The 13751-nt window shown below is 44.3% G+C and overlaps 1 protein-coding gene across 3 annotated transcripts in view; it reads right to left on the bottom strand.

Annotated features, from left to right (window-relative positions):
* The window catches only part of GGT5 (gamma-glutamyltransferase 5), a 45274-nt gene extending 32267 nt beyond the window's left edge, over positions 1-13007 (bottom strand). Inside the window, exon 1 of one of the 3 annotated variants that reach the window (XR_004376617.2) lies at positions 12660-13007. Coding sequence is in view for 1 of the 3 variants with exons in the window: in XM_032801298.2 (XP_032657189.1) it covers positions 12660-12820 (161 nt within the window). In the remaining 2 variants the exon portion in view is untranslated. Of the gene's footprint in view, positions 1-12622 lie in introns of all 3 variants that reach the window. The other 2 variants (XM_032801298.2, XM_075060022.1) reach the window with 2 other exon arrangements.
* Between the last annotated feature and the right edge of the window lie 744 nt (positions 13008-13751).

Raw genomic sequence — 13751 nt, 5'->3', positions numbered from 1 at the left:
CACAATACCAAGAAGCATGTCTCCTTTATTCCACAAAGAGACAAACCCCAAATACAAGGAAACAGAGATGATCCTATCTCTTCCCCCTCCCACCAACTCCCTGGTGCTGCAGAGCTTACCCTCCGTAGATCTAACACAAAGAGAATTCCCTCCCCTTGTTCCTTAACCTACCCAGAGAGAAAAACTCAAACAAGTCTTACAAAGAAAACTTTATATAAAAAAAAAGAAAGAAAAAGACATAAGAATATAAACTCTGCATCAAGATGACAATACAGGGCTATTGCTTATAAGAAAATATGAATAAACAGTCTGATTCAAAAAGATATCCAATTTGAAACATTCCAGCAAGTTACACACATGTAAATACACCCAAAACAACATAAAAGCCTATATTGTTTTTCTACCTGTACTTACAAGTTGGACACAGAAGATTAGAAGAAGAAAGAAGCTTCTCATAGCTGAGAGACAAACAAAAGACTCAGAGTCCAAAAATTCCCTCCCTGACTTTGAAAAATCCAGTTTCCTGATTGGTCCTCTGGTCAGGTGTTTGGTTCCCTTTGTTAACCCTTTACAGGTAAAAGAAACATTAACCCTTAGCTATCTATTTATGACAGATGTACTTAAGTCATGCTAAATTACTCTGATAGCTGATCCCAACGCAGCCAAAGCCAGGAGTGGAACATCGGATTGGGACACTAGCTGGGGCATGCCAGCACAAGCAGCTCTGTGAAGGTATCAGGCTGTAAAATTGGGTCCGTATGTGTATCACTATTTGTATTTTTTTATTTGCTCAGAACTATCCAGGATTAGCCACTACTAGAAACAGAATACTGCACTAGATGGGTCACCGATCTGCTCCACTGGGGTTATTCCTATGCTCTCACAGAAATCACTGGAATATCTGTTTCAAAGACCAGGTTTCCAGCCTGGCTTTTATCTCTCAAGTGGAACAAATCTGCCACTCTCCACTTGTTCCCTGAGGGGAGCTTCCATGTGAAGAAGCAGCAGTGAATGCTGAGCCCTGGGTTGGTTAAAGATGTGCTGAAAGATCTGTCTCTCTTCTCTACTTCTACCCATTATAAGAGGTTCCCTTCACTATTGGACAGATGTGGAGTTTTTCCCCTAGCATAAGAGATTTTAAGGAAGGAGGGACAGGATTTTAAATATAAAAAGCCTGTGACCATCATATGAGCTGCTGACCTTTCTGTAAAGGAGACCACAGATTCCAGCACTTGAGTTTACAGCTATATTTATAATTTATGTATCAGAGAGGTAGCCGTGTTAGTCTGGATCTGTGAAAGCAGCAAAGAGTGGATCATGTCATGCGTCCGACGAAGTGGGTATTCACCCATGAAAGCTCATGCTCCAAAACTTCTGTTAGTCTATAAGGTGCCACGGGACTCTTTGCTGCTTTTATAATTTATGACAATGTTTGCAATTCCTATAAACCACATTCACCATTGTCCTATGCCCCCTTGGCCATTATCCTTTTTTTAGAGCAACACAGATAAATCACTCACACCTTCCTGAATATTTAACATTATGTGAGAAATACCACAACCCAAAGAACCCCTAGGCCCTCTTAATTCACACACTACACTGGTTGCTTATCTTTGCCAGAAGATAAGCAGTTCTTGCATAATCCCAGGAGATACACGGAGTGTTTACCCTTTGTGGACAATTCTTTCCATCCGATCCAAACACACATGGGAATTCAGAGCCAGTGCCCTCTGCATTTTAAACACATTAGTTCAGTGTACTCCTGTGACAGATGGCCAGAAAGGGTTAAGCAGCTCACAGGCTGAATGACCCAGATTCAATCTTTAGAGACATGTTAGAAAACTATGTAAATGGTAGTTAGGGCCATTTCATGTTAGATGGGCTAGAATTTTGAAATGTAATCCTCTATTGTTAGAGAATTAGAAGTGATCTTAATCGCATGTGTTTACTTATATGTTGTTAGATGTTAGCCATGTAAACAGACAATTCCTGTCTATTACTATAGCTATTGATTCAGAGATAAAAAGGAAATATTAACATTTAGATGAAATGTGAGTGAAATAATGTCATTGTCTGTATGTCTCTTTAAAGTTTGTGGTAAGCTATATATGAACTACTTAATGAATAAATTACCTTATGTTAATCCATGTAGTTAATTACAGGTGATATTTGGGAAACAGAAGGTTACATCAAAGACTTATTTTTCATCCAGGACTGTACGGTCAAGAGGCTGCCAGAAAACTGTATAAAAACTCTTGGGACCTGGTCCTTTCATCTCAGATCTGCTTGATACTTTATGCAGGGGAAGCTTGACTGAGATCTCCAGTCCCATCTGGATCACCCTGAAAATTAACATTGGACTATATAACCTATGGACTAATTCTGAAAGAACTCTTTGCAACTACAAAGTTCACCATCATATAAATCTGATCTCAGAACTGCACTCATGTTTGTATGCATACTGATCTTTTAACCCAGCAATAGGGAACCTTTGGCACGTAGCCCACCAGGGTAAGCACCCTGGTGGGCCGGACCAGTTTGTTTACCTGCCACGTCCACAGGTTCGGCTAATCGCGGCTCCCAGTGGCCGTGGTTCGCTGCTCCAGGCCAATGGGGGCTGCAGGAAGTGGCACGGGCTGAGGGATGTGCTGGACGTGGCTTCCTGCTGCCCCATTGGCCTGGAGCGGCGAACTGCGGCCAGTGGGAGCCACGATCGGCTGAACCTGTGGATGCAGCAGGTAAACAAACCGGCCTGGCCTGCCAGGGTGCTTACCCTAGTGAGCCGCGTGCCAAAGGTTGCCGACTCCTGTTTTAAGCAATGCTGTCTCTCTTTTCTTTATAAATATATTTTAGTTTAGTCAATAAGAATTGGCTGTAAGTGTGTATTTGGGTAAGATCTGAAATATTCATTAACCTGGGAGGTAATGTGTCTGATGTTCTGGGATTCGTAGAATTTTCTTCTATGGTGAATAAGATTTTCAGTAATCTTCATCATATTTGACTTGTGTGTCTGGGTGGAGGCCTAAGGCTGGGTTGCTTTAAGGGAGCTGTGTTTTGGTTTCTGGGTAACCAGTAAGGTATTGCAGAAGCTGTTTTGAGGCTAGCTTGGTGGGTCTAAGTCCTGGAATGACCACTAGCTTGAGGATTGTCTGCCCTAGTTTTTGCAGTTTGCCCTAATTAAGTAATCCCAGAGTGGCTCCCCTGGGACCCCCATGACAAATCTATCAGCAAGTTGGAGTCTATAAGTCACACGCATGATCCCAAGGGCCTCAGTCTGCTGCTTAAAGCTTTTAAATTCCCAACAAAAGCAACATCTATTTAACAACAGCAACACTGTGTGATAAAACACTAATTACTACAAACACTTCTAGGGCTTTATAGTAACGCCACATATACAAAATGGTTAGACCTCAGTGTGTAGTAATGCACTCTCTCTAGCACAACTTGACACAGGTTAATAAACTCAGGCCAAATCAATGCTTTAAAATGTGATTCCAACTGAGGTCAATGGGAGGTGCCTGCAGACAGGCCTAAGAATGAAAATAAATAATATTTGTATATTAAATAGTCAGAGTGTTGCTGATATCAAAGACGCATCTTCTGGATCCCACTGAAGTCTGGTTAGAACTCATGTAAAGTCCACTCATGATTTATGAAAAGTTATTACTCATGCTCATTAACTGGAATAAGTAATTCACAATTCAGCCCAATGCTGACGAATGTACTTTACTAATCTGGAGTATGGAAGCAGAGGGAGAGGGGGTGCGGGTGGAATCCTGTCTGCTCTTGGTTAGGCAAATGGCAAGCTGTAGTTTCTGCTAAACTCTATTCATTTTATATTCATTTGCTTCATCCTTCCACCCCACCCCAAACATTTGTCTGCTGCATCGTATCTCACATGTTGTGAGCTCTCTGGGATAGGAACTGTCTTCTTTTTTCATGTCGGGACACCACGTCGCACAATGATTGGAGGTGCTAAGTGCTACAATAATACAGATAATAATGATGTTGTCAGAGCTACGTAGGAAGCGATTCCTTTTAACAATCTGCAAGAGGATCATGCATCTTCCTGTCAAAGTAGAGCACTTTCTAATTTTGAATCCGTTGTTTTGTTAACACACATTAACTATGTTATGAAACCTAGACAAGATGACCACGAAAATATGCAGTGTTTAATGACCCCTGAGTGCTTTACGTACTCCTTTTACTGACTGATGAAAACATATGTGGTAGTGACTTTACCCATCCTGAAAATGCTACCATCTCTGTGGTCAAATACAGCATCTGTCCAAAAGCACATAGCACTTCTTACTAGTTCTCAACTGAAAGGTGACATTTCAAGAAGCTCAGGGCCCCTCTCTCCCAACACTACATAAAGGCACTGGGCTGATAGAGAGGGAAGGTTGTCATATACTGTATCATCAACACTATTTCTTGCAAGATCTGGGATTTTCCTTAGGCCTCTCATCCAAGTACAAAGCCAGCCTAGGTTATGAGTGCTGCATCTGATGAAATCACAGCATTAGATGGCCTAGTTTGAAGTTTAGGAACCTTTTCAGACCTTGGCAACTGCCAACATCCTGTTCTGTTACTGATTATGACTGTGAGGGTTGAGACACTCAGCAAACACGGCACTTTTAAAGGAACCTTTCCTGTAACTAGGGTAGGTTTTGTGGTTCCATTGATCCTGGATTTCCATCAGAGGCTGCAATTCCCACCGGCTCTCATAGATGAAAGAATGCCCCAACACGCTAGACTCCTGCCCAGTTACACATTTTTCTCTCTACAATTGGACTTGTAGCACCAGTTGCAAGGAAGGCAGCAGAATTCAAAGGACAGGCACCATCCAGAGCTGCAAAGCAGCACCACTAATATCAGGTCTCTGCTCTATTCTCAGCAGCATCAGACAGTGAGCATTGACTCTTGGAGGGTTCCGCATTGCAAGAACAGCAACTGATGAGCAAACGTCTTTTAACAGGGAGAGACTGTTTAGAGTTTAACAATCCCTTTGGAGGTGGAGCAGCAAAGGAGAATAAATAAGAGCTTGGCTCCACTCCACGCCCACATTTCATTCCAGTCTGTTAAAGTAGCCCCAGCCAGAGGAGCTCTTGCAGAGGAATCCAGAGGGATTTCTTATGGTGGATTCGGAGACCACAGTGGAAAACAATCACAAACAAAAGATCAAGCCAGCATCTTCCTCACAATGCCAGATGGTTGTTCCCAGCAGGGGTCTTACAACCCTGGCTGGCTATGCGGTGCCATAAGGCCCTGTGTAATTGCATTTTTTAAAAATTCACAGCAGTGTCCCAGTTATGTGTTTTATTTTCGTGGGATATGTAATGATGCTGGCTTTGGTAAGACACTTCTGAGAATGTCAATTCAGGACAAATTGCTTAAAGCTGGCCAGTCACAGCCCAAGGGGTTCCTTTGCAAACCAAGGCAAACCAAACCAGCCAAACAGAGAAGACGTTGGTTTTACCCCACTGGCTAACTATAAGTCACACAGGCAATTCCCTTAGACACTCCAGTTTCCCAGTATCACCACCAGTGCCACTCGTTATGGGGATGAATGGTTATGAAAACCAATAACCCAGTAAAAATAAAAAAGGTTCTCTCAATACCAAAGGACCAAGCCCCAGACCCAGGTCAATTCAATATGTTTATTAGAGAATATTTAAATAAGGATGATACACAGAGTTTGGCATGTCAGTCATTAGTCATTATATAAGTTGGATCTTACCCACAGATCACGCTGTTGCCAATCCTTTAGAATCTAAAACTACAAGTTTATTCATAAAAGGAAAAATATGTGGAGGAGAGCTAGAATTGGTTAAATGGAATCAATTACACACAGTAATGGCAAAGTTCTTGGTTCAGGCTTATAGCAGTGATGGAATAAACTGCAGGTTCAAATCAAGTCTCCGGAGTACATCCACAGCTGGGATAGGTCATTCAGTCCTTTGTTTAGAGTTTCAGTTTGTAGCAAAGTCTCTCCAGAGGTCAGATGCAGGATTAAAGATAAGATGGAGGAGTTGCAGAAGCCTTTTATGCGTCTGATGAAGTGCGTATTCACCCACGAAAGCTTATCCTCCAATACATGTGTTAGCCTATAACAGGGGTAGGCAATCTATGGCACATGTGCCGAAGGCGGCACATGAGCTGATTTCCAGTGGCACTCACACTGCCCAGGTCCTGGCCACTGGTCCGGGGGGCTCTGCATTTTAATTTAATTTTAAATGAAGCTTCTTAATCATTTTAAAAACCTTATTTACTTTACATACAACAATAGTTTAATTATATATTATAGACTTATAGAAACAGACCTTCTAAAAATGTTAAAATGTATTACTGGCACGCGAAACCTTAAATTAGAGTGAATAAATGAAGACTCGGCACAGCACTTCTGAAGGGTTGCCAACCCCTGATCTATAAGGTGCCACAGGACTCTTTGTCACTTTTTACAGCCTTTCATAGTTTCTTGTCATGTTGCCTCTCTTTCTTTGTTCCACAGACAAACTATCCAGCACATGGCATGGAAAAACCTTAGAGTCTTGTCCATAGGCATGTCCCTGCATGTCTTGCTGAGTCACAAGGTGTATCTGCCTTCTCTCAATGGGTCAATAGTATAGCTGATGGTCCTTAATGAGCCATCAAGCAGGCTAGGCACTGCTGATGCCAAACTGCCTGAGGTGTCACAGAAGCATAGCATAAGTTTGAAATACAGATAATATAGAGCCAATACTTACAACTTTAAATACAAAAATGATACATGCATACAGATAGCATAATCATAACCAGCAAACCGTAACCTTATCCTAGACACCTTATTTAACCCCCTTTACACAAGATTTGGTGCCACTACAGGACTTTGGTTGCAAGAATGACCTATACGGTCCCAGTTCATACTAATAACATGACAGGATATGAACGGCCACCAAGGCCCTTCCCCCCTGAACTGCCACAGGTGAAGCCAGGCATCCCTGCTGAACCCATGGCTGCATTTGTAACCTTTCCCATCAGTTGTTTTTACACCTGCAAAGACCTGTATGGTGCACAGCAGAGGAGGCAATACCATTCTGCACTAGAGGCTAATTGTGTGCACAGAGGTCAGGTTAAACATTGGGCATAGGCCTCCACATAGACAGGGTGAGGTTCAAGCACAGGCTAAAAAAGGTCTGGGCAGATAAGGACCAATTTGAAGGAGCCAAGGATTAAATGTAAACACCTATAATTAAAAACCAAGTGTTTAGATGTGTAGGCTTTGCTGCTGCTGCTGCTAGGCAGGGCTAGCCTGGTGGTCTCACAGCAGCTCTCCAGTCTCTGCAGTTTCACATTCCTCTGCACATCAGTCCTGCTTATCCATTTCTACCTCACATAGAGATGATCGGAGCCAGGCTGCTGCTTTCGATACTGTCCCTGCCCCTTCCCTGTGACTTTCTTTTTTTCTATTTTTACTAAAATTGTAAATTTTCCCATCTTTTGCCACGTCAAACAATCGGGCCTAGTTATGATGCAGGAGACTCTAAAGCTTCTAGAGCCTCCTGCCTAAAGCCAGTTAACGAACAACTGCTGCAGTAGTAGCTGCAATTGGGTAAATCCTGGAAATGTGAAGGGATTAAACTCTCTTGGGAGATATTTCTTCTTCTTCATGCAAGCTTGGGCCTGAGGACAATACCAGCCCTTGACTTGGCTGACTCAGATGGCTTATCAGGAATAAAGGCGACAGCTGTTCCTATGGAATGTTTAGTGCCCAAGCTGATAATGCTTAAACTAGGAGGAGATCCCTCGGGATGCGGAAAAAGATTCATAAGAAACACCAGAGGTCTTCAAAACTGCAAAAGACTTTTGTAGCATATCCTTGGCTTAGGATGTGGGAGTCATAATAATGTGAACATCGCTTGGTTGTAAAATTTTTCGCCTTCCCAGCTCCCCCATCCTTTAGGGGCTTAGCCACAAGGAAACTAGCAAAGCCCCTGGGGGATGCTGTTTCAAAAGAGACTAGTTTCCAGCATTCTCTTTAGTATGTACTGGGGAGGTTGGAAGATTGATAGCTGCTGGGAGGGAAGGTCAAATCAAGATAGGATTCCCGGCTGCAGTGATTCCCAACTGGCCCTGACTTTCCTCTGCTAGGAACAAACTCTTCTTCTGTGGTCTACCTTTCCAAAATCCTCTGTCACCCCCTGTTGCTGGCTCATGCCCCCACTTTCAGTTTCAGAAACAATAGCAGGCAAAACAGAACACTGCAGAGGTGGTGATTGGGGCAGGTGGGTTTCTGCCCAGAGCTCTGAGCAGACAGCCCCACCAGGAGATGGAGGGAGGCAGGCGGGGATGGGAATACATAGTTTTTTGTCTGCTTGGGAGGAAAAGCCTCTTCTAATGCTCACACAGGGGGTTATAATGACCTAAAAAAGCAGAGACGGGAAAGGATGCACTGTGACTGGGAGATTCAGGCCATGTGTGGGGGATGGTACCTGGTCTGACTACACCTCTGTGCAGAATGCTAAGGACAAACAGATTCCTCAGGATTCATGTTTAGATACTTCTCCATCTGTACGCTTTGTGGGCCAAGGGGGAAAGAGGCCCCATTGTTGGCGCTGGACTGAGGCCACAAAATTCACATCTGTGGATTTCAAACATCTATGGCTCCCACAAAGGAAAAGTTTGGATGCACTCAGGTTTCCTACTCAATCTACTACATACACTCTCTGTCCAGGGTCTGTAGACTGGATTGGCAGGAAGAGACAATAATATAATAGTCTTATCCCCATCTCCATCCTCCATAAGCATACCATTACACCACAAGGGACATAGTCGTCTTTCAGCACTGGAAATCCTTGTATCACCAGAAGCTGGAGATGCTTTCTCTTAGCCACTGAGTTAGTAACAATAAATCTAGCACAGAATCTGTGCCAGTAAGGATAGTGAGACTTCACATATGTACAGCTTTTTTCTCTAAAGGATCTAAAGGGATTTAGAAACGTTAGAGTAAACCAAGCCTCAAAAACATCCACGAGGTGGAATTATCATCATCATAAATGGGGAAACTGAGGCACAGAGAGGTTGCAAGTTGCCAACCACAGGTTAGTTGAGGCGCCTGGAGTAGAACCCTGGAGTTATACTGCTGCCAAGGTTCAAGTACAGGGTCAGGTCAGTGAAGGAGACAGACTTTCCTAAGAGCATCCTCCCATCTCTCCAGCTTCACTCACTGGTGCAGTTCCAGATAAACATTTCATTAGAGTGGGAAGGAGCAGTGCTCAGAGGGCTTTGTCCTCAGGACAGGGAACAGCTGCTCCTATTATAAGGGGCCCAGTCAAACTTCTCTTGAAGTCAATGGAATCTTTCCTTTGGTTTTAATTGGAGTTGGATGGGGCCTGGGTTGCTTTTGGCTCCTTGGAGCTCAGATCAAGTGTTGATTTAAACATTGTTAATCAGACAGTCAAGAAGCTTGTGAGATGCTGCAGTATGTCATGCCACAGGAATCTCATCTCCATTCATTAATGGCTGCTCATTGTAAAGCATGTGGCAGACACTTTATTAAAAAAATATTTTGACTCAAGAATGAAAACCAGCAAAGTTTCAAAATCTGGAAATAACTAGGTCAGGGTTCAGGAGAGCTGCTTTTACTTTAGGGATTTGAGCCTTTGTAATCACTTGAGTCACTTTCATTCAGTACTGGAACAGAAATCCAGGGATAGAAAACTGGATAGCATCAAAGCGACATGGGCTGAAGGGAGCTCTGTGTGGGGTGGTGGGGAAGAGACGATGGCAGCTCCAAAACAAAAGTGTGAGCCAGGAGGAGAGGGCAGGTTTCAGAGATGCTACAGAGGAAGTAGCAATGGGATTTGGTGAGAAGATAGATGGTAGGAGCAGAATGAGGCTCCAGGATGATACTTTGTGACAGGGAGGGTGGTGCAGTTGCTGATGAAAAGAGGAACCCGAGAGAAGGAAAGGTTTTGAAGGAAAGGAAAGATTATCAGTTGTGTCAGAGGTCAGAGAGGGAGCTGAATGTGTGGGAAATGGGCAGAAGCAGGGAGGTGTATGGTGTAGTGAGGTAGATTTCCAAGTCACCAACATAAAGGCGATAGCTGAAGCCCTGGGAGCAGCTGAAGTGACTGTGGGAGAAAGCCTGGAAGGAGGAGAGAAGCAGACTGATATCTGTATACAACAGTGCCCACCACAGCATTGGCATCTGAATAGGAAAATCCCCAGGTTAGCTGAGTTGGATACTTCATTTGTTTTCCCATGGTTTTTATGCATGTGCCCCAGCAATGCAATAGCCCTGCTCCCTGAAGCAGGGACTCAGAAACACAACCAACAACAGGGTTTTCTTTATTGTCCAGTCTGAAATGCTGGACAGAAAGCAAAGAGATGTGGAAAGTAATCCACTTAGGAAGGAACAATCAGTTACACACATACAAAATGGGAAATGACTGCCTAGGAAAGGGATCTGGGGGCCATAGTGGACCACAAGCTAAATATGAGTCAACAATGTAACATTGTTGCAAAAAAAGTCAGCATCATTTTGGGATGTATTATAACCAAGGCACTGGAATATTGTGTCCAGTTCTGGGCGCCACATTTCAGGAAAGATGTGGACAAGCTGGAGAAAGTCCAGAGAAGAGCAACAAAATGATTAAAGGTCTAGAAAACATGACCTATGAGAGAAGATTGAAAAAACTGGTTTTGTTTAGTCTGGAGAAAAGAGAAGACTGAGAGGGGTTTACAAGTACATAAAAGGTGTTACAAGGAGGAAGGAGAAGGATAGGACAAGAATCAACGGGCTTAAATTGCAGCAAGAGAGTTTAGGTTGGACATTAGGAAAATCTTCCCAACTGTCAGGGTGGTGAAGCACTGGGATAAATTGCCTAGGGAGGTTGTGGAATCTCCATCATTGGAGATTTTTAAGAGCAGGTTGGACAAACACCTCTCAGGATTAGTCTAGATCAGTGTTTCCCAGACTTGGGATGCCGCTTGCAAAGGGAAAGCCCCTGGCGAGCCAGGCCAGTTTGTTTACCTGCCGCGTCTGCAGGTCCGGCCGATCACGGGTCCCACTGGATGCGGTTCGCTGCTGCAGGCCAATGGGGGCTGCTGGAAGCAGCATGGGCCGAGGGACGTACTGGCTGTTGCTTCCGCAGCCCTCATTGGCCTGCAGCAGCGAACCACGGCCAGTGGGACCCGCGATCGTCTGGACCTGCGGCTGGGGTAGGTAAACAAGCAGGCCTGGCCTGCCAGGGGCTTTCCCCACACAAGCAACGTCCCAAGTTTGGGAAACACTGGTCTAGATAATACTTAGTCCTGCCATGAGTGCAGGGGACTGGACTAGATGGTCTCTTGTGGTCCCTTCCAGTCCTATGATTCTATGCTAATCTATTCTAAGTGAGGTTTGGCTGAGGCTAGCTAGAGACCTGTCCTTGTATCTGTCTGTCTCAGGAACCTCTCTGGCCCACATCACCACAGTACCCAATCACCTCACAGTCATTAATGGATTTACCCTCATGGCACCACTGTGAGGCATGGAGAGAGAATTGAGGTACAGTGAGAGACTTGCCCAAGGTCACCCAGAAAGTCTGTGTTGAAGCTGGGCATTGAATCCCACTCTCTGTAACATTGGGCCATCCTTATTCCAATAGCACAGCAATGCTCCCTGACTGGCCATGGTAGCCGTAAATATGAGTCAGGGCTGGATGCTAGCATAACACTCAGTGCAGACAAGAGAAAATGATGCCTTTGAAATGTTGCTGCTGTCATAAGTGGGTTGAGTCATGGGTCAGGGTCCGATCACATGAGGTGCTGAGCCCTCACCTCCTACTGACTCGGCCACTCGCTGAGCCAGGTGTAACAAATTCCAAAGCTAGCTGTACCTCTAGCCACTTCATGGCCTCTTTGAGGGCACCCTACTCAAGCCTCAAGCCTCTAGCCATCACCTTACTCAAGGAAGGAACCCATCTTTCCCTCCAGACCAGAGATTTAGTCAGCAAGTCCTCCTACAAGTCACCGAGAGAACATACCGTATCTTGACAGCCAGAGTTTACATGCATACCTGTCACCCCTAGCAGGTGTCACCCCAAGACCTTGACGGGGTCCAAAGTCCTTCAGATCCTTATGTCAGGGTCTGTCCCACACAGTGGAATGAGTTCTTGGATCCAATGAGAGTGACACCTCCCTTATGATAATGTGGTCACGTTAGACCAGGGGTTGGCAACCTTTCAGAAGTGCTGTACCAAGTCTTCATTTATTGATTCTGATTTAAGGTTTCATGTGCCAGTAATACATTTTAACCTTTTTAGAAGGTCTCTTTCTATAAGTCTATAATATATAACTAAACTATCATTGTATGTAAAGTAAATGAGGTTTTTAAAATGTTTAAGAAGCTTCATTTAAAATTAAATTAAAATGCAGAGCAGGCTAAAAATGTTTGACTTCAGAGCTCTTATACCAGGACTGAACTTGACCTACAATCAGGAGCTTGTGCTCAGGTGTCTGGCATAACTCTTCAGACTGAGGATTAGGGGAGAAGGTAAAACCCAGTGCCTCCTGCTCAGTCACTGGGACATGCTGATTTTAACTATAACCTCTAGTATTATCTACCTGTCTTTCACTCTGGCTCTATATCGTGCACTACATATACAAGTTCCAAACAGAAAAGTCCATGCACCTACCTGCCAATGTCCGAACAGATTTCAGTGTCAGCTGCTACAGCAGCATGCAGATAACTTCCAGGAGCACACTTGGGCAGCGCCAGGATTACAATGACAGCAACTGCAATAGCCAGGAGCCCTAGGACCAGCAGCACAAGACAGCAGATCTTCCTTGTAGACATGGCTATCCTGACGTTCCCCAGTGCAGCAGAGAGAGAGGATTTCAGTCCTGTTGTTAGTAAAGACTTGTTAGTAAAGTCTGGCGGAGACTCTTGTCTTGTCTTGCTCTGGAGCAGTGACAGCTACAGGAGGGAGCTCGCATTAACGGGCTCATTGACTGCCCCACAGTGGCTTTGAAGGAAACAGTCTGTTAAGTGCCTTGATATGTCTGTTAAGAAATGTATGTGCGGAACACTCTTATGCACACAAATCTCAGTAAGACTTTTTCCTCTCTTATGAACATAAATTGCTTTTTTTGGCAGATCACTCCAAAGATTGCTTTGAAAGTTGAGATGAAAACTATTAACCCATTTACTCCTGGAGCATTTCTAGCAGAAAATCTTCAACCTTTCACAACACTTCCCTGCTTTCAGAGCCACCTTTTAGCAACACAGCTCTGCCACTACTGCTGTGTGGTAAAAGGCGTGCAGTGTAGCTGCTGTTTGTCGGCAGGAAAGAGCTCTCCCGCTGACAAAAAACTTCCACCCCCAATCAGCAGCAGCGGCCTTGTTAGCAGGAGAGCGCTCTTGCTGACAAAGCGCTGTTCACACCAGCGCTTTTCGTCGGTAAAACTTTTGTTATTCGGAGGGAGTGTTTTTTTAACACCCCAAATGACAAAAGTTTTGCCAACAAAGTTCCAGTGTAGACAAAGCCTAATTCTCTGCATGTGCCAGCTGCAAACTTCCAAGCAGAGGTAGATGAGGCAGTATGGACCCTGTATCATACAATCTCCCATGGACTTTGTCCTTGGGCTAAGCCCTGAGATCCTTACTCATACATTGATTCTGCAAACATAGATGTGCTTAACTTCTTCCATGAGTAGCACCCCTTGACCACAATGGGACTCTCATGGCAGTAAAGTTAAACACGTAGGTAGATCGCTGTCTGAGTTTT

Source organism: Chelonoidis abingdonii, chromosome 22 (assembly GCF_003597395.2).
Source record: "Chelonoidis abingdonii isolate Lonesome George chromosome 22, CheloAbing_2.0, whole genome shotgun sequence".
NCBI lineage: Eukaryota > Metazoa > Chordata > Testudines > Testudinidae > Chelonoidis > Chelonoidis abingdonii.
This window is presented reverse-complemented; position numbering and strand designations above follow the sequence as displayed.